The sequence below is a fragment of the Chanos chanos genome, chromosome 2 (genome assembly GCF_902362185.1).
Source record: "Chanos chanos chromosome 2, fChaCha1.1, whole genome shotgun sequence".
NCBI classification, from domain to species: domain Eukaryota; kingdom Metazoa; phylum Chordata; class Actinopteri; order Gonorynchiformes; family Chanidae; genus Chanos; species Chanos chanos.
This window is the reverse complement of record NC_044496.1, coordinates 50,684,559-50,706,202: the sequence shown is the minus strand read 5'-3', so window position 1 is coordinate 50,706,202 and position 21,644 is coordinate 50,684,559. Positions and strand designations below refer to the sequence as shown.

The window sequence follows — 21,644 nt, the reverse complement described above, 5'->3', positions numbered from 1 at the left end:
ATGGAGGAGGAGATGCTACCAGCGGACGAGGGTCTGTCTGCACCCAAAATCTGCAGACAGAAGCGAGGTCCCTACCACACTCTCAAGACCTTCCCGAGCAAGCGGACAGCGGGGAAAACGAGATACGACAGACCCACAATGGTGGATATCCCGCAGCTAGGAGACGTCGGAGGGCATCAACACCATCATCTCAGTCAGCATCATCAATATTCACATCAGCAGCAGCGCCTGCAGCTTCAACAGACCTCAGTCACTATCAGCAGCACTCAGCACCACCACCAGCCGCCGCATCATCGTTTCCCTTGCGAAAACAGGCCCAGTAGCGGAGTCGCGACATCCACCTCAGCATCAGCGGGAAGCACAGCGGCAGCAGCATCGTTTGGCCAGCGACGTGTCGGCAGCGGTGTACCGTTGCGCCACGAATCCAGGTACTCAGCTGGACGGAACGAACTCTGCCACGAGTCCCCAGACTGCACATATGGAATAAGCGCAGGTATCAAAGCAACTTAAATTGTAAAAACTTTTAGAGATAAGTGATACAATTCTCTAAACTGCACTACTCGTTTGGAAACAGCTTTAGTACTTGAATGCACGTGGTCGACATGATGTGGAAAACTGGGTCTTTTGACAGTTTCATGTGTGAAACAGACTTGAATAGAACTTGAAATACGCTTCACAGATTGTTCCTCATTAAACCTAAATTTTTAATTGCTTTGAGTCCAACGCCCACTCAGTCCTGTTATCAGACTATTGTCGACCATATTTATTTCCACTGCAGACTTTATTAATGTGGGATCAGCAACGTCCTTATGTTAATTAAAGCTTGTTATAATGTTAGAATGATTCTTTTCTTTGAGATGAGGTGATGTCATAAAAATAATTGAGAAGGGTCTTAACTCTCATTCTGTCCTTGGGTTGACAGGATTAGTAGATGGTTTATTGAATGGATATAGTCTTTCATCGATTGTGCTAATCTCACTTCAAATTATCAGTGTAATTCAGCAACAATGACAGTGTAAAATATACCCCTGTTCATGTTTTGTGTATGTGTGTGTGTATGTGTGTACCTGTTTGTGTGTGTGTGTGTGTGTGTGTGTAAGATACAATTGTGAGATGTATATGTGTGTGGGTTTGTGTATGTCTCAGAGTTAGGGCCAGGGTCAGAGTTGGAGCATCGCTGTCTTGCAGCTGTTGTCTCACTATTTTTAACAAGAATAGAAAAGATTTTAAATTTGTCATGATATACAAAATCCACGAAACAAAGAAAATCTGCTGATGTGTCACTAAAGAGCCTGTGAGGCAATAGAGGAGATCTCAGTTTGATTTGAAAGGAGTGGATTCATGCGCTTAGCTTAAGCCTACCATCAAGACCAGTCAAAACCATGTAAACAAATGGCACTGTATGTGTTCTAAAACAAAGGATCTGTAGATTGACGTATTCATAGGTTCATGGTTAGAATTCATGCACTGGATTTGAATTTGATCTGGGTTTTTTTTTTTTTTCGATTGTCTAAACGAGCACATTTCTGTTGCTGTGTGGTATCTCACTGTCGGTCTATTTGTCAAAGTCAAAAAGGACAAATTTCCTTTGACTGTAATGTCTGTTACACTCTCACAAATCAACCTCATTCTTTCCAAATTCAAGCACCTCGTGAACAGTAAAAGGTTTCCAATCAAATAATGCAGATGTGCACAACGTATTTGTGCAACTATTATTCTGTAATATGTTTTACAAATTAATTGTATTTGCCAGCAGGAATATAGGACAGCATTTTTTTAATGGAAGACAAGCAGTGGCCACAGCTTTGTCCAAGTGATCCTACAAACTAGAGACAGAGGCAGGGGCAGACACCCAAGGACATAGTGTTGAAATCATAACAATAAAGCAAATTGCATTTAAAAGCTTTTCCAGAGAGATTGTGATTAAAATAAATGGGACTCATAAAATTTTCTCTGCAGCACATGTTGTGTTTAATGAAATTTCATGAAGCTCCTCATTCTCTCTCTCTCTCTCTCTCTCTCTCTCTCTCTCTCTCTCTTTCTCTCTCTCTCTCTCTCTCTCTCTCTCTGTGTGCTGTGTTGGAGAGAAAAGAAAATGATATCAGATACATCTTGGCGGGGTAAACAGAGACGGCACGCATATTAATAAATCGCCACATCTGCGCCAGCCCGATAGACACGTCTCAGCGACTACCGAGACACGAGCCCGTCCTGTCACATGGGTGCCGTGGCAACAGCATGAGCTGATAATTACCTGCCTTGTCTCTTTGTGTGAGGGTGACAAATTCATAATCAGCCAGTGAGAGGCACAAGCAAGATCAGCTCATCTGGGTGGGGACTTGGAGAGAAGATCACTCTCAGTGGTGGGATTTTGGTCGGAGTAACGTTATTACAAGCCTGCGTGTCACTGTAATGTCTTTCTGTGTTCGCATTAGGGTTAGAGGAATGGCGGCCAGTGGGGGATGTTTGTTAGAGCCTAGGCTCCTGGTTGATCTTTTGACTTGATGTAAGGTTTGTTGACTGAAGAGACCTGAGACACCCACCCGCCCCCCCCCCCCCCCCTGCCCCCCACCCCTCCCCGAGAGCGTTGCAATGGATGATAGAATAGAAAGAGGAAGAAAAATCTAAAGATAGATAGAAGTAGGTGCTCAAAGGAAACCACAGTCATGCTGCAGAGAGACCACAGTACAGCAAATAACAAATCGTTGACATAACTGTTCTACAACCGGAAACTAAATGGAATAAAAACTACTTTCAGAGAGGCAGCCAAAGTCTTATTTCCTGACTGATTGTACTGCTGCTCTTAATGTTTATGTATGCTTACACCATACAAAGTGTAACTGGCACAAAAATCTCTTTAATTAACAACTGTGTGTAGGCATATAAAGAGCACCAAATGTTTTTTTTTTTCTCTTTTGTAGCTATCATCTATGAAGTAAATGAACCAATTACACCGATGATTGAAAACCGTGAGAGATTGTTGCAATAGCAATTCTCAAGTGGTTCAGCACAGGAACGGAACAAAGCCTAAGATATCCTGTGTGATTAACAGGGCACTGATTACATGTGTCATTGAAAGAAGCATCAAATATATTTCAATGCCGTTGAAATTTAAGGTAGAAGCCTTAGTGAAACAGGAATGCTGTTCGAGGCATTTTACATTCTTGGAATTCTGAAAAAGAAACCACTTGAAGGATTCTAATTGTTGATTCTGAGCTGTAGTAGAACAACAAACACAGGAGCCTGCAGGTATAAAAGCCTTCATCCATAATGGTTGTCCGTGTCCTTTCTCTTTGTAGAAAATCGTCTCATTCTGGATGCGTTTGCTCAGCAGTGCAGTCGTGTCCTCAGTTTGCTCAATAGCAATGGGAGGTTGATGGACATGCAGCCCACGCTGGGCCCTCCAACCTCTTCCCTCACCTCTCACATCAAACAGGAGGAGGGATGTGCAGCAGAAGGAGACAGACCAGGGCTAGGAGGAGGTGGACATAAACCAAGGCTGGACGAGTCTTCGGACCAGGCCCGGGAGGACAAGGACAGTGCTCAGCGTGGCCAGTGGAACCAGCAGCAGACCTCTGCTTTCCTGCGCATCTTCACTGACTCGCTCCAGAATTACCTGATGGTCGGACAGCAGAGCTCCGAAGGTGAGCGCAGCCGCCAGGCGGATCCTGAACCAGTGCCGTCTACGTCGCCGACACACAACCTGGGCGGATGGGCTTCCCCGGCTCCCTCCGAGTCCTACGGCCACCCCTCGTCCACTCTGCCTGAGGAAGACGATGAGGAGGAAGGGTGTTGCCCACGGTGTATTGAGTTGGAACAGGAGGTATTGTCCCTGCAACAGGAAAATGAAGAGTTGAGACATAAACTGGAGACTGTACCAGGTAACAGATTTACTAATCGTCATTTTGATCTGGTTTAGAAACTTCATGTGTGGCCTGATGTGTGTCCTTTTACATTTTTGGGGGTTTGGATTTGAGTAATATCTACCATAAAAGTCATTCTGAGTTTAAGGGGCTCACATACAGTGCCTGTACACATCACTGCTTTATACAAGACTTTAACATGGAAAATAGACTACATCTTCTGAGAACACTTCAGGGTTGTCTCACAAGGTCAATGCACCACATAATGGATACATTTGAAGTGAATGAGACAAAGTAAACCCTGATCACAATAAAACTATATTCAAGTTTGTGTTTTGAAGTGGTAATCAAATGTGCTGTCTCCTGCAGCTCCCAATCAGAATGTCCTTGACTTCTTCAAGACTGTCCTCCAGCATCACAACCAGTTTGTCCAACCTACATCTGAAGACCAGCTTACAGAGGTGAGGTACTTTTGGTATTTAATGACAAAACTACTCTTGAATTTTGTATGAACTTCATGTAAAGTTGTCTTATTTGTATCTGCTTATTTATTTCAGAATTACACGGATTACATTGATTATGCTCTGTTTTTTGTTTAAATATGTTATTAAATCAAACAATTGACAATTACACTCGTTTTATACTTGTATATATGTAAACTAAATATTAATTAAAGTCTCCTCATTGACTATTATACACTAGTTATACCACTATGTAATTGACCAGGTAACAGGAATATAATTTGGGAATGTGCTTAACTTTCTTACCTGTTTTTATTTGTGAACTTAACGCTCACAGTAGATGTAAAGCCACCTGAGTTAGACTCAAGAGCCTGAAATTATTTAGAGCAACGAGGTGTGTTTTTGATTCGCTTTTGTATTTGACATATGAAATATACTTTATCATTAGTAAATGTAATTGCATATATTTACTTGAGATGATACAGCACCAACTCTGAAGGGACTTAGAGGTTTAGATGTTTTTCTTTTACTGGTGTCAAACAAAACGCTGAAAACCAGAAGGTAACAGGGCTACATCAAAACTTAAACTCAGATGTAAATTATATGAAACTTTACAACTAAATTAAGAACATGAAAATGTCATTTTGAGTCATAGTTACATAAAACTCCTAAAACAACCAATTTCCCCTAACTTTGGACAAGAAAAGATTTAGTAGATTTTATTTGTCATCATGGTATGTTAACCATTTGTTTACCTCAGTATTTTAACCACGGAGTGTGACTTGCTCCCAAGGGACTTGGTAGTTTGTCACAAACAGTCAGTACACAAGTGGCAGGTGGAATGGAAGACACTTAGCCTTGGTGCACTTTGTACAACCCATAGTTCTGCTAAACTGTTTTTATGTCCTGTTTGGTGCATTATGTTTTAACACCAGCTGACTTCACTGGTTCGAACAGCATATCAGTAGTACACTGACAGCAGGTGATTATGCTGAAGCGATGGCATACAGACTTATTGCTTGTTCAGTATGTCCACAACTTTACATTACTACTCCTGTAGGGCAGTAAGCAGCTTTTGGGGAACTACCCTCTGTTTATCACCAACAAACAGTGGGATGAGGCGGTCAACTCCTCCAAGAAAGACGGCAGACGGTTGCTAAGATACCTTATTCGTTTTGTTTTCACCACGGACGAGCTGAAGTATTCATGCGGGCTTGGAAAGAGGAAACGCTCCATCCATACGGGAGATACTGGTCCAGAGAGACGACCTCTGAACCCTGTTAAAGTCACCTGCCTTAGAGGTAACTGTCGCCAGCCTCTCTAACAAGCAAGAAAGCACGGTCATAAACTCAAGACTGAAAAAAAATCTCCTGTTCCATTTTCATGCTTCCGTATTCCATGTGTTCCATATGTTCCATATGTCCGCGTACCATATACAATTACGTATTCATAACTGATGGGTCTGTGTTTCTCATTCACATGCATTTTAGATTAAGATTTTGTGTAGAATTAATATTTTAACATGTGTTTTAAATCCTCTGGTACAGCGCATCATTATTTCTCTCTTTCTCTCCTTTGCCTTCACTTCTTCGTCTCCCTTGGCCCGTCTTCATTTTCCTCAGAGTTTATACGAATGCACTGTGCCTCTAACCCTGACTGGTGGATGCCATCTGAGGAGCAGATAAATAAAGTGTTCAGTGATGCGGTTGGGCATGCACGCCAGGGCAGGGCCGTGGGCACCTTCCTGGGGAGCGGAGGCAGTGGCAGCAGTAGCAGTGGTAGTTTGTACATGGAGAACTACGATAGCCACCTGTCCCAGGAGGAGCTCCTCCTCAAGGGCTCCCAAAATGGGCTGGCTGACTAGGAGAGAGAACTGATCATGAACGAGGAGCTCTGGTTGGACCCAGGGATCAGACACAGGACCCAGTGGCTGTGTAGGGTACTCATAAATGGACCGCTATGTCCAGCGGACATAAAGACTCGACTTGAGTTGATTCTCATTGTTACATGCGCGTGGCCGCTGCATCTTGGTAAGGCTGTTTCTGCAAACATTCAAAAGAGTCAAACATCTGTTATCATTTTTAGTTGCTTTTTTGTTTTGTTTTTTAATAATTTACACAGTTAGTTTATTTGTTTGCCAACAACATGTTGGTTATTATGTCATTCATAATCTGGGTTCAGTGGTAAAGGTTGAATGAATTAAAACAGACTTATTGGATAGAACTTTACACCAAGTGAAAGATTTTCCACTGAACAACTCTTAGTCAGCATTAGTCTTGCTAATATACTGTTTGCAATAGCAGAGAGAAATGCTTTCCATAGGTCCAGTGTTTTATCACTCAGGTAATTTGTCGATATTTTTCTCCTCATTGTCGTATCTTCATTGCCATGTACTGTACTTTTGAATGTTCTGAAATATATTAGACTTGAATGTATTAACTAATTCAGTGTACAAGTATTCCAGATATGAGACTCTATGTACATAAACATTGATATGGTGCTATTATTTAAAAAAAAACTGTGTTATTTAATTCATTAAGAAAGCACGAATTTAAAGAACTCACATTTGTTTTCTCCAAACACAAGTCTGTTGTCAAGTAGGTTTTGCTGATCTTGATAGAGCATCATTGAAATGTCACATCTGTGTTTGCATATACAGACATCAATCACTGTACATTTAGGATTAGTACCTCATAATCTGTACCCTTTAGGTCACTATAGATCTGATTCTTAGATTATGTTGGCATTCATTTGTATTCAACGGTAATGTTTGGTCTGTTTTCTGGAGTCAGGACAAAGTTTCCCGTGTGCAATGAAATGGACCATTGTGTGTGAATCCACAATCTAAAGTCTACTTGAAATGCCTTAAAAGGGAATTGACATCCAAGACACAGGACTGAAAATACTGCCAATTTCATACTGTTGCCAGCGTTTTGGGGACTGTCACTGGTGTATTTGTGGCTTTTTATCAACCATTCTTTCTAAATAGATTCTACCAAAGCAGTTGGATTTAATAAACAATCTGTGTTATATCCTAAGTCAAATGCCTTGGTAGAGATTAAATGTTTCAGAGGGGTCACTATTACGAAGTCATTTCTTGTGTTGTACTCTGCTGTGATTGCAAATGTGTACCATTGGTAGTTTAAAGAGTATTAGGCCTAAGCCTTTAAATGAATTGTGTCAACACTGTGAAAATGACCCTGAGCTATGAGACTATGTCTGTGTGTTTGCAGTGTGTTTGTCAAAAACTATCTTCCAGATGAAATTTTCAAACAGATGTTGCATTTACCCGTTCTCTCAGAAGGATACATTAAAGGTGTTTTGACTTCTGGACGTCTGGTTGAGTTTTCAGAATGTTTTACTGTTTATTACCCAGTAGATGGCAGTAAAAAGCCAGTACAAAAAGATCATCACAGCGACGTTGTACGTTATCCCGCCTAATGTTTTTATCTCTGGTTGTGTTAGGCTGAAATGTATGTCTTTGATATAAATATTATATACAGGTGTTGACCATATGTCTGTTTATTCGCATTCATATTTAAGCTTACATTTCTTTAACACTAAAGAAAACTCATTCTGGCGTGGGACAAAATTATGATTCAGTCGTTTATTTATGCGCCAGTAGTTTTCATCCACAGATGTGACTACATGAATTGTTTGTTTGTTTGTTTGTGTTTTTATGAACAAACAATTTGTTAACATACTGTTTATTGCGTCTCTTTGCAACCACTTTAATTTTACAGTCATTACATAAGGTTGTTGTCATTTCCATTGATTATATAAGATGTCCGGCAGAAGAGCGAAGAGGTGGTTTGTTTGGTCAAGATGAAAATATCTGTGTGCATCATTGGACGGTTGAGTGGCGATAACATCGACTGTCCGCTATTTGCCCCACCCTGGGTTTCTCATGGAACACACCAAACTTCGAGTCTTCCGGCGGTCACCGCAGTGTTCTGCAATTGCGCGGTGCGGCCCAGAGGAAATAACGGTTTATCCGGTGCAATTTTTCTTTCATGTCACAAAAACAAAGGGGGGAATAGAGTCTATACGCTAAAGTGCTGTTCATAACAACGCAAAGATATATTTAGTGCCGTGCTAGCACAGTCCTGGAGCTGTCTTTCTCTTTAATTCTAAAGAATAGTTGTATGCTGCCCCCCCACCCCCTCTCCCTCCCACCTCGACCTCTCCAGTCCTTCCACTTTTGGGGGCGGTCTTCACAGTACAATGAGTTGTCAAAATTTTGTTTTGATGATGCAGGAACTGACGCACCGAGTCGACTGCACACAGTTGAGTTGAAGTTCTTTCAAACCGACTCTGTCAATGATGATAAGATATACTGTAAATGCAGAGAAATTTTCCTTCAAACTGACGTCGGATTTTTTTCGGGATTTAGTCGCCAGTGGTCGGCGATAATGCAGAGATTTTGCGCTTGCCTGAATGAGCAAACACAGCAAGTAACGGCGGGGAGAGGCAAGGGCGAGGGTAAAGACGACCCACACAGCACATTTAATGAACTTGAATGCGCAATTGTCTGTGGCCATTCTTAAATAACTGACCGTCGCCCTTTCACGCAGCCGAAGCAGTTAATTTAGATTACTGCATTAAGGGATGCCTCTGATCAGCCTAGACGACGATGATCAGAGATGGGTTCCTACACATGTGAACGTAACTGTCCTTCGAGCCAGAGGTTTGCGAACGAAGAGCAAGCATGGGAGCCGCTACGTGTATACAATTATTCAAGTGGGGAAAGAGAAGTACACCACCGGTTTGGTAGAGAAGGCTGACGTTCCAGAATGGAACGAGGAATGTTCTTTCGAACTTCTTCCCGGACTGCTGGAGGCTGGAGGAACGACTGCGTACCCTCCTGGGAGCAGCAATCTGGTCCTTACTGTGATGCATCGAGTACTGATTGGACTTGACGTGTTTCTCGGGCAAACTATTATTGCATTGGATAAGGTCTTTCAAGATGGAATGTGTCCCAGAAACGAGTGAGTTTACTTTCTTTTAGTGAAGAAGATATTATACTACGTGTAGGCCCTCTATGTCCACATGTCCTCTCAGAGTATTCCCACAGTTGACAGCCCCCCATGCAATATCAATAGTTTTGGGAGTGCCTGTGATTTTATTACTTCTTGAAGTAAAACACGTAACATAAGGAGTGCAATCATCGTTGACCGTTAGAATCGTTTTTAGCTTCTTCTAGCTCTGCAGTCTGTTATTTCAAATATGGTGAACTTTAGAGTGGACGCACACAGACCGTTGTAGCGCTAGTTTACGCATGTTAACGCTCCGGTGGAATATTTTACACAAACACGTCACAAACTTTAACCCGGTGAGTATGAGTGAAGGTATGTCTTAAATGCACTCATGCTGCGGTGAACTGGTGCTGCCGAAATACAAAGCTTTCAAGGATGTTCTTTGTACCACGAGTTGCCCCCGTCCCATAACAAATAATCATATAAGCTCAAATGAATGTTCGCCAGTCTAAACAGTTTAGGAGTCAGAAGCAGTAGCACTGTAGATATTCCTGTATTGTTTATTTTGAATGAACACAGTCAAGTCGCGTTCCTCAGATGGCACCGTGCATCTGGCGGCCAACTGCACACGTCAGTGGAGTTGGCGCAGTGCTCTCTATAGCATGAGACTGTGCCAGTCTGTATCAGTACCATTACGGCATGGCCTGCAGCGGGATCTCAACAAACACATACGTCACTGCGCTGAAACAAGTCAAACTCAAAGATGTATTTTATCTTTTTTTAAAACGATGAATCATGGAGGAATTGACTTAATGTTCCATACCGGTGAGAACTTATTGAAACCCTAAAAGGGCTTTCAGGAGTACTTAAAAATCAAATGAGAGGTTTCACTGATCAAACCTGAGTAACAGCAGGATGATTTCCAGTTTGTTTTGCTTTTCCTTTTATTTAGCAGCTGCATCATGTTTAAGAGAAATCAGCTGTATGGCCCCAATCATTTTTAATCTGATAGTCAAAACCTCCTCCTAACCAATTCCAGGTCTGCCATTGTATGTGAGAGAGAAAGAGAGAGACACGTGAAGGAGCACATGGGAAAATCCTCATGGGTTGTACATAATTTCCTGCGTCACTGGACAGGAGAATGGAAAAAAGGCAACACCACACATCTGGCTTTAATTCTGTACAGTGCTGCACCCACTTCTTACTTTCTTTAAGCCAAAGGCCCATAGAGACGCAGGCATTTGTCTTGGCCCTCTCAGCACAGTCCTGCTGATCACGGAAGGTCCTGTTTGGCAGGAAACAGCATAAGTAGTCTGTGCCTTGATTCTCTGAGACAGAGGGACTACACAGCCATATTACTGCACTCACACCAACCGGCTGTGTCAGACTCTCTCAGGATCTCAGAGAGAGCTGTAAGAATGGCAGTGGAATTGTGCAGGAACTCATATCGTAAGAAGTTCTGGTTACAGAGCTGTGGCCATTTGACGATACACAGTATTGCAGTCAGTTCTTACCTGGCTGTTGCAGAAACCCAGTTCAAAGCTAGTGGAATTGTGCAGGAACTCATATCGTAAGAAGTTCTGGTTATAGAACTGTGGCCATTTGACGATACACAGTATTGCAGTCAGTTCTGACCTGGCTGTTGCAGAAACCCAGTTCAAAGCTTGACTGCGTCCACCTGTTTCCTTTTTGCTTCAAAAAATATCACATTTTGCCTGTAATGATAACGTTACTGAATAAACTGATAGATCTCAGTCGTGATAAGCCACATGCTGCACAGCGGAAGATACAAAAAACAACTATTGACTATAGCTGACGGTCGCATCTCCTTGTATTTCCAGGTGGCTGAAACTGCGTTCTAAGCCTGGCCAGAAGGAGAAAGAGCGTGGAGAGCTCCAGGTGACTGTCCAGTTCACCCGCAACAACATGACGGCCAGCATGTATGACCTGACCGTGAAGGATAAGCCGCGCTCTACCTTCGGCAAGCTGAAAGACCGCATGACGGGACGGAAGAGAGGGGACGTGGAATCTTCGTCCGCAATTTTACCGGGGCGTTACGCGGCCCTGTCCAGCTCTCTGGGGCAGCCTTTCGGAGAAGGAGGTGGGGAGGAGTTCCCGGCAGAAGAGGAGGTAGGAGATGAGCGCAAGAACAAGATGAAGGATTTTTTACTGAAGGGAAGGCTGCGTAAGAACTCGGACACACAGTCGTGCTTATCATTGGCCTCAGACAGCAGCGTGTCATCTTCAGGAGGAGAGCCCTTCTCCTCCGTTCAGCTCTCCAGCACCCCCATCTATAGCAGCAGAATTAAGATGGAGAGCTCCCGCGCTGATACTGATGGAGGTGTAAAAGGTAGGTATCTAGATCTTAAATTGTCAACTGATTATATTTTTAGTGATGGAGGGTATTCAGTTCATCATTATTTTGTGTTAATTATATGTAAACTGTTTATATATCCTTGTAGGATACCATGGTAAACTCTGCAGAAAGTACTTTTGTTAGTACCTACGAGGTTTAATATTTCATTTGTGATATTTGCATAATTTTAGAGACAATGCCTGTTTTTCTCATTATCTGCATTCATTTCGTCATTCATCTCCTCTGTACTCTCTTTCTCTGTCTCCCTCTCTCCCTTCCTCACTTTCTACCTCGAAAACAGTTTTCACCTCTCCAAAGGTAATGACCCATAAACGTGCCTACAGTGATGAGGCCAGCAAAATCACAGCCGGCCCAAGGCCCAACACTGCAGTGGAGACGCTGAAAGGTCAGAGCGTGTTCTCCAAATCCTCCCTGTGCATAAACGGCAGCCACATCTACACATCAGAGCCCGCTAGCCCAAAGAGCCCTAGTAGCCTTCCCTCCAGACGGGCACTGCTTGAGAAGTGCTCCCCGCTATCTCGCTCACTACAGAACCTCACCAGGCGCACCGAGGACTCTCAAAGAACCACGCTAGGGGACGGGAGACGTTGGTCCATTGACAAAACCAAAAAGGATGGAGGAGAGGGAGAGACGTCTGTAAGCCAGACCCAGGGTGCTTCGCTCTCTGAGAGCCAGCCGGTACAGGCCACCGCTTCCCCTTCAATGGCACCCGCTGGTTCTGCGGAAGCTGGCGATAAAGGGAAAAAAAGCAGGAAGACTTTGTTTTCTAGTGGGAGAAGTGATTCTCTCCCAGCGAAAGCGGAGCAAAGCCAGGCTTCCGCAACTCATGAGGGAAGATTCAGAGGGTGGTTTAGTTCAAGCGAGTCCCAAAACAAACCAAGGTGAGTGAGAATCATAGCTGGGTAGTTTAACAGGGAAGTCTGTATGCCTGAGCAGAGGAGATAATAAGTTTAGAGATAGTGCCAGCCTTCTGTGTTTTTATGGGTGCACTTTCATCAATGGCTTGATAGTCGTAAAAGTGTAATCCACCATCTGTGTACAACAGACTGTATATTTGCCTCTTTGGGAATGTCTTGGAAAAAAACCCTAAAGGAAGAGGACTCTGTAAGGAATTTTTAGGTATTTGGCTCCTTCAGTGGATTGTGAGGTCATTCATTTCATTTCTAGAATATTGTCCTTTCACTCTCTTTCATCTTCAGTGAAGTGACAGTGTTATTCATACTTTTTCCACAGAACAAAATATGTTGTTGTGGTTCTAGTGTTGATTTTTTTTTTTTTTTTTGAATGCGTAATATGTACCATTGCATAATTTATTTTTGTCTAGAAAATTCCAATGTTGTGAATTGTTTGATGATCATCTATTTACTTTTAGTTTTGCTTGATTTCTTTAATTCAGTTATTTTTGCATTATATGTTTGCTGATATACAAATTGCAAATCTAAGGTAGCACAAGTGTTGCCAGAGAGCCAGGCACTGGCATTTGGCCAGAGTTCTCAGGAATATTACACGTTTGGCAGACCAGGTGAATTGCACTGTAGGTAGTATCTTACTCACTCACAATTTCCAGACAAAGTCAGAAAAGGTACAGTCAGATTCTTGACAGTTGCCTGGCCCTCACTAGAACTGAAAGCTCTGTGTCACTATCAAGGCTTTCACTGTCGTATTTAAATATTGATTTATCAAAGAAAAGATGCAAAGTCACAGGCAAAAGTGTACTTCCTTACACAACTGGAATTCTTATGTACAAGATTGGTGTAGTACTCAAAACCCATTTGCCTCTCACATACTATATCTGGACTGTCTTTCTCTCTCAGAGAAAGAGAGACATTGTGAGAAAATGGCACGCTTATTTTCATCTGGTTGACCAGCGTCTGACTGGCATAGATGACTAAGAGGACTACTTGTGCCTTCCCTCCACAGGCTGGATGTCTCTCCTAAGGTAGAAAGCAGCTCAGACACACCCCTTCCCCTTCCCTCCTGCTCCCCCAGTCAGCCCCCGCGCTCTCTCCCCCTTGCTTCTGCTACTGGTCATGTGTCTCCAGGCAACGGACATCACACTAACCCGTTCACCAACCCTGCACCAGTAATCACCAATCCCATTTCCCCCTCCAACCCCTTCCTCATGCGAATGCAGCGTAACCCGTTTTTTGAGGAGCTCATAGCTGAAGAGGCTCTAAAATCGCCTACTTCTTCTTCCTGCTATCCCAGCTCACCGTATTACCATCCTTCACCATTTCCCGTTTGCCCTGCTAATGGTAGCATGCAAAACAAAATGGCTGCCATTAAGAGGGAGAGGCCCAGAAGTGTGGCCAGACAGAGGTCACTGCCAGCCCTATTACCTGCTACACCAGGGACGGCCATGACCACGAGCTCCAGCCACTCCCTGTCCGAGAACGGAGGAGAATGGGATGAGTCCTTTGAGGCTTTTGCAGCCAGCAGGCTGAAATCGCCAAAGGGAACTCCTACTTCACTACCTTCAGAATCACCCTGCTCTCAAACGACAAACTTTTTTTCGCTGGAAGGTCCCGCAGATACACCTAAGAATGAGACTACCGTTGAGCCGAAGTTTGATAAAGAATTGAGCAGGCCTGTGGATTTCCTTCCTCCTCTTCCTCCACGCAGGCAAAACAGGACTCCGATCAGAGAAAGATGCTCAGATAGCTGGCTGGACCGAGCACAGGAGCTGGCTGTGCAGAAAGAGGCATGTCTTTTGTCGCAGACGGATTTTGCCTCTCTCCAGCACGCCAGAGAAGAAGATCAGAAAAGAAACATCCAGTGTTCACCTCTGATTCAAGAGCTATTCACAGAGACTGTAATGTCAGACATATATCATGGTCCACAAGAGCAGACTGAAATGATATGTCCTTCACAATTAACCCCAGACACCATGGACATGCACAATGGTGAAAACCTGAATGCCCTTGGAAAAAGAGATGCTCAAATGATTTTCTCTCAAAGACATCTCAGTCCAGATATGGCAGAGATTCACTGTGTCAACAATACAATCGAAGCACTGAATTCACTCGCATGTGATGTTCCTGAAGACACTGCTGTGAATAACCCTCTAAACTGTCCACAAGAAGGGATTCTGCAAAACTCCTTCCAGGCTCATAGTAACTCAACCGCTTTTGATATTTCTTGCTGTGACTGTCAAGTTTCACCTGTAGCTGAATCACCATGCCTTTCCCAGAAGACATACCCAAAACCCGATTTTAAAGCTTTTTCAGAACCAGACCAGGACCAGGGTGTGACTTTCCAGCAGCAAAAGATAAACAATACCAATAATGTTCTTTCACTGCTCTCCTCTCAAGATCCAAATAATAACTCAACTGATAATGCAGAATTTTCATATATTGACTCTGACAGTTCGTCATCTGAGGTGACTCAAAGGCCTTGTGAAATTGTTGATAAAGGAAGTAGAGAAGCAACAAAGAAGCACCAAGATCATTTGAATATTGATTCTTCAGGGAGCGTCATGCCTCTGCCAAGGAATTCCCCACAATCTTGTGATTTATTGAGTCGAATGACTTCAGAGATTGAAACTTTTTCCCCGACCAAGTCTTGCATGTCCAGAACTCATGCCAACAAAACCTCTGAACAGTCTAAAATTACAACACATCAACCAAATTCTAAGCATTTCGAAGTTTCATCATTTCTTGAAGGAATTTGTCAAAGCCCAGGTGGATGTGATTTTAACATGACAACAGTCGGAGAATGTGGTCAGGATCTAAGCGACAGGAGCACTTCATATAACTGCTCACAGAAGTCTCCTGTTTTGGGTCTCAAAACTGAGAAAGAAGGCTCCGTCACCAGAGAAACCGCTGAAACAAAACATACATCCAGCGATAGTGATGAAACAGATGCTTTCAGGAATGAGGGAAGAGAGAATGGGACGCATATAGACAAAATGTTTCGTGATGGAGGTCAACCAACAGAGTCAAAAACAGCGAACAGGAACACAGAGCCCAGTCTTGAGAAGAACACGGAGGTTGAAGAATCTGATTCAGAATACACAGAGAAGATAAGCTTCAAAGACTTACATGCTAGGGTGGCTCCAGCCCCGAGAAACACAAAAAGCCCCTCTAAAACTGGCCTTGCATTACATCCCTCCAAAACCGATGTCAGTCCATATTTCTGCAAAACTGAATGTAACGTAGGCTATTGCCAAGGTGAACCGATCACAGTTGCTTCCGAATGTAACACTAGTGGACGTCCTTTTGAAACCAACACTAGCACTAACCCGTCCAAAACTGTCACAGATGCCTCAAAAACTGACACTACCATAAGAGGCTCCAAAACTGACACTACCATAGGAGCAACCAGCATTAATGCAGCATCAGAGCTCTTCGTGCATGATCTCGCTATTTCTCCTTGCTCCCTTTTGAATAACACTAAAACTCAACCACTACTAGACCCCACTCCCCACCTCCCTCTGCCAGATTTGAGGCCCGTTTCAGGAAGTAGCCTGGCCGTCACTCCCCATACCACCTCCAATGCCCAGCCCCGGGTTGATGCACAGCACAAACTTTTGCCTGAGGAGACACAGCCAGCTAGCAGCCTCATACCCTGTGAAGAGAGCAGGTGAGACAACGTCGCCTCAAACCGGTTCCTCAATCTTTTGAATTCCCCCACCGCTAGACAGAGGAGTCAAATTGAGCCAGAGCCTCTTAAATAGTTTATTGATCATGACAACATACATATGCTACAGCATTTGACACTGAGCTAGACCAAAAAACTGGTTATTTAATAAATATGTTTTATGTCTTGAAGATCCTGATGGCCATGCAATGTCATTGCATTGGCCAGTAGTAGCTTTAGTCTTAGGAAAAAGGAATTGGTAATGTTTGAATTCCCAAGCTGGTCTTCCTAGGACATTTCTATCACAGAAAAAATTGTTTGGTTATTTACTCCATACAGTCAACATTTCTTTGCTCATTTCTGTCTTTTTCTTAATTCTGTTTTATTTCAACTTTCTGTTTCTCACCGAGCCATAGGCTTATTTTTTTTGGTTTTTAGTAGTGGATTTCTTTCATTAAGACTGGTAGAGAAACAATATGTGTTGTTTGTCTGTCACTGATAAATTTGCAGACGTCAGAGATGAAGACAATTAAAGTTGGCTTTAGCTAATTTTTTCATACTTTGTTTCTGTTGTTAAGATTTAGTTGTATGTGCCTGTCAGGTTTTAAAAATTGTGCTTGATATGTGCTATCTATTTTACTCCATACCCAAAAGAGACTTAACATGTCAGTTTATCAGTCAGCTAGAGTCACTGTACTTTCATAAATGACTGTTCACAATTGATTGGATTACATTCGATTGGATTAAGACACTCCATCCTCTCTGTTCGAATATGAATTTTCTTTGCGGGATGAACTTTGTAAATTTGTTTTGCAACAGTAATGGCCACAGTGCTGTCAGATGAATCGGTATATCAAGAAAGAGTAGATATGACAGGAAAAACACTTTGACTCATGAGTCCTTCACAGCAGGACTCCAAAATGAGTCTCGTTAAGGGAAGTTCTACCCGTGTATCTCTCTGTTTAGGAGGTTGTGCCATTAACTGGTGAAATCAAGATGTAGAGGTCTACTTCCCTTGATATAAACAATAATATTGTCTTCACTTTATTGGCTAAAAGTCGCTAATGTGTTAGTCTAAGACCTTTTAGAGTGTGTGATAGAAACCTCAATATTACAAGTCCCTTTAAGGGACATTATTCATTTAGCTAGATGATGTTCACTGTTTGGATTATCTTCTGCAGTCCTCACCCAGTGAAACCATTGACCACTACAGCTGTCCAGGGAGAGCGTAAATCAGAAGGTCGTTCAGTGCTCGAGAAACTTAAGTCTACCATCCATCCAGGACGTTCCAGTCAGCAAACTGTAGCTGAAACTGAGAAAACACAGGTACTGGTCCCACTATAATAGTGATGTTTAAACTTTGCATGTCACACCAGGTCTTTACAAGAAGTTTATACATGCCCAAAATATATTATATACTGTACTGACCATGCAGTCTAAGTTATATGCTGTAAATACATTGTAAATACATAAATACACAATGTAAATAAAGTATGAAAGCAGGATGCATGACACTTGACCTTGAAACCAATCAACCAATCAGAAGTGTAAACGTAAAGTTCATGTTCTGGATAAAGGATCTTGAATGCTGTATATTAAAGTTAAGTTTTTTGGTGAATTGTCTTTAGAATTAAGAATTATTTATCTGGAACGAGTCAGTGTGTCTTGATGTTTGTCTCCAAATTGTGTTGTTTATTTCCTACTGTATTTATTCACTGTCCTTTTAATTACCACTTCTGCTGTATTTTAAATGTACTAATGAACTAATATCCAAGCATATGAACAAATCCCTGGCTCTGTTGTGTGCAGGAGTCAGTGATGGAAGCCAGGGCACAGTACCAGAACATGACCAACATGGAGTTGATATCTCTGCTGCTGCAGCAGGAGATGGACGTGGAGAAGCAGCGAGCAGCTTCAGAACAGCAGATGGCGCTGTTGGAGAAGCGAGAAGCTGAGCTGAGGAAAATGAAAGTTCAGGTACGTGATCTGGAGGACTACATCGACAAGCTATTGGTGCGCATCATGGAGCAGACGCCCAATTTGCTGCAAGTACGGTCCAGGTACAAGTGACAGAAGGACCCGCAAGGCGACTTTGAATGGTTGAGTTTGTCCAATGCCCTGAACTTACAAAGCCATTCATTTTCTTCTTGATAGAACATCAATACTGCCTTTGTGACACTGACAAAAGAAAGCCAAAATTGCATGAAATAGCTGAAGTTCACCGTTAGAAAATGCTACAGTTGAAAAGTTCAAAATATGATGCTAAGTCAACACACTCTGCTTAGTATGTGAGGCTGCTTTTGTAGAGTGTATTATAGTAGGATGCATATAGATGTAAATTTATAGAAATGCTTAAAATGTCCTCTTTTTCACAAATGTGGTACATTTCACTCTACCAAATTATAACACTTTCTGAAATATCTTCCGCTATGTTTGTAAGGTGGAAAATGTTTCTTGTATGAATTAATTCCTAATACTTGAGAGAGTTTCCCCACATAGAGCACTGCCTTAAAACATGTCAAGTGCTGCGGACATAAAATGGCGTACTTGTCGCCTGATTCGGGACTAGTGACACAGAATAAAAGGAATACATGGATAAAAAGTGAATGGAAAGAAAAAAAGCAGAGGTAAAAAAAAAAAAAAAAAAATAGAACAAAAATGAAATTACCTCAGTGACACTCAGGCCAGATTTGCTTAAGGCTGTTATTGGCAATATTAGTGGCGAGCCTAGTCTCTACTTATAAACATTGTTTAAAAAAAAGACATTTTAAACAACACCTGCTGTTGTTTTCTTATCAGTGCTTATAATACACAACTCAAAATTAATCACAAATACTCAGGCTGGGCAATATTTCCAATCATTGTGGTTTGATTGGTTATTGATAAACATGAAGTATATCATAGATTTCTAGAATTTGTCCCCAAATTTGATGTAAAATTGCTTACACTGCAATTCTTTATATGTAAATAAATGGTATCAGTGTTGACAGCATTTAAAATCATATGTGATGCAACTTCAGGCTACATAATGCTTAAGCTAGCTAGCTTTTGCTTATAAGAAGAGAATATAAGGAAAATTCTTAGCATGGTCATGGCTTCTAAACACATGCACAAAATGAGTGAAAAACTCAAACTATTTATGAAATATCATGCTAAGCTACACGTGTTTATTTACCACTCCGTATCACTACTGCTGTTTACTTGCTTAGTAGGCTTATGAGAATATGCAAACCTTAAAAAGTACTATGCTACACCAAGCGTTGGCAACAGAGTATTAGCAATAGCTCTTGTTCTTAAGGGTTCTGAAAGAATGTATATACATTGCCTTATTAAAATTTCTGTTTTGTTTGATTCTTATTCATTTTTAACATGGGCACTGGTCCTGTAATTGATTGTTATGTGTTGCTCCACAATACATTACGCTCTCTGTATTTTTTCTTTCTTTTTTAAAATGTTTCTTCCCCAATGTATGAGCCACTTTCATTGTTGTGTTCCATGGTTTAAGTGTCTTGACATGTTGACTTAGGTTAACATTTTAGATTCCAGAATTACCAGTTCGTCAGGTCCCACATTGGGGTAGTTAAAGGTTAGTTGATGTAAATTCTCCTTTGTTACTGTGAAAGCTGAACGGCGAACCAATTATTGCAGCATTGGCTAAGAGTGAGAATTAGATAAAGTTCAATTCAATTCAAGACATTATTCACAATAATATGTTTGGCGGCACTAACAAAAAATAGCTGCAAGAAGAATTCAGTGCCATGAAAAGAACGTTCCAGTGGCAGTTTTTTTTTTTGCATTAGTTGTTTGTGATGAAGTTAAAAATTTCATCACCACAGTCAAATTGCATAGTATGGCTGTTTATGCTAAAAGCAAAGTCCAACTCAGCACTGTGATACAATATGATCGGCTTGTTTGTTCACAAATTTTACTTTTTGTTGTATAGGTTTGTAGATTTAAATAGAGAAAATCCCTTTTATGTTTTTGTATTGTATTTTATTTATTTCCTCCTGTTTCTGAAGTCATTTGAAAATAAAGGTATAATATTAAATATAATTGTATTACAACAGCGTTGTCGTTTTTCAGTAGTTCTTTTCTCCAATGCGGCAGGAATGTGTTCTCATCTTGAGTAATGGGGTCGCTTTGCATATTTTGTAATGCTGTACATTTATAGCTAAGTAAAAACACATAAATACTATTTTTTTCTTGGACATTTTGTAGAATCTCCTGTCTTGTCCTCCTTATGGGGCTCTCCACTGCTCTTTGTTATTTTTACTGCATCACTGCAGAAAATAACGGTTTTTGTGAGCGCCACAGGGTGGCACTGCAGTTCATTATTTTCCGAAGTATCGCTACATACCGTTCCATCCATCACGCTCTAAGAGCCTATCATTTCTTCAGTCCTGGTTAACAGTTTCCGTCTGTGCATTTTATTAAACAGGGACGTGACGGGCTGCAAGAGTACACTTGTAATTTTAAATGTATATAAAACAAATGCGTAGTAACTGTACTTTTAGTAAGGTACAGTGTTGTTATGCAATAATAATAAAATGTACATGAGAAATAACAAGACTGTATCGCAGAGAGTAATATCGTTGGCAATATGTTGACCAAAAATTAATTCAGATGCTTCAGGTGATCACGTTAGCCTGAAAAAGATATTAATGACTAATTTATTGACATGTACAAGTCTGTATAGACCCTGCGTCTTAAACCTTTGGAGTTTTTTGTTGGCAGTTTAAAAGTTCATCTTTGAAAAAGTAAAATATTTCTTAAGGACGGTGAGGACGAGGTAGTGTTTATCACAATATGTTTATGACCTTTGAATCACTCGCTGACTTTATGAATATTGTTTGATGGACTTTTAACTATGCCGGCTTAAATATTTACGAAGCCTTAAATGAAAATTCAGTTCAGATGACAAAAATACACACACACACGTACACACACACACACACACACACACACACTACACTATATATATTCAGTTGAACTGCTGAATGAGATTTTTAGGAGTATTTTCCCCCTGTCAAACACAATTTGAATGAGAAATCCGTTACTTGCGAGCCACATCCAACACATTTGAATGTTGTCATCGTGGCTTGCATGCTGCTCATATTTTGTTATCATTATTGTCCTGGGTCATTTCACGGTCATGCGGTAAAAATCAGGCATTAACCAACTGGGGTGCCAGAATACATCTCAAAACCTTGGCATCAGTAGTGAAGTTGATTATACTACAAACCCCAGTTTTCACATTTTTTCCTCTTAAAATGATGTGGGATGTGTAGTCACCTTATGCAAGATCCATTCCCGCACAGGAAAGGATAGATTGCAATAGAGAAACTACATCTCCCATGTTTCTTAGCGCTTCACTGATTTTCGAGTTTCG

At 41.6% G+C, this 21,644-nt stretch overlaps 1 protein-coding gene across 1 annotated transcript; it reads left to right on the top strand.

Moving 5' to 3' along the window:
• On the top strand, window positions 1-6,188 carry bend4 (BEN domain containing 4). The gene is made up of 5 exons (XM_030766708.1): window positions 1-493; window positions 3,300-3,881; window positions 4,233-4,324; window positions 5,385-5,625; window positions 5,947-6,188. Exons 1-5 carry the CDS (start codon window positions 1-3, stop codon window positions 6,186-6,188), a joined length of 1,650 nt encoding a protein of 549 aa, XP_030622568.1.
• The last annotated feature ends 15,456 nt before the right edge of the window (window positions 6,189-21,644 follow it).

Excerpts from the sequence above, each read along its gene's own strand:
- bend4 (XM_030766708.1), top strand. The coding sequence starts at position 1 with ATGGAGGAGGAGATGCTACCAGCGGACGAGGGTCTGTCTGCACCCAAA. Across the intron at positions 3,882-4,232 it reads TAAACTGGAGACTGTACCAG|CTCCCAATCAGAATGTCCTT; the intron begins GTAACAGATTTA and ends TGTCTCCTGCAG. Across the intron at positions 5,626-5,946 it reads TAAAGTCACCTGCCTTAGAG|AGTTTATACGAATGCACTGT; the intron begins GTAACTGTCGCC and ends CATTTTCCTCAG.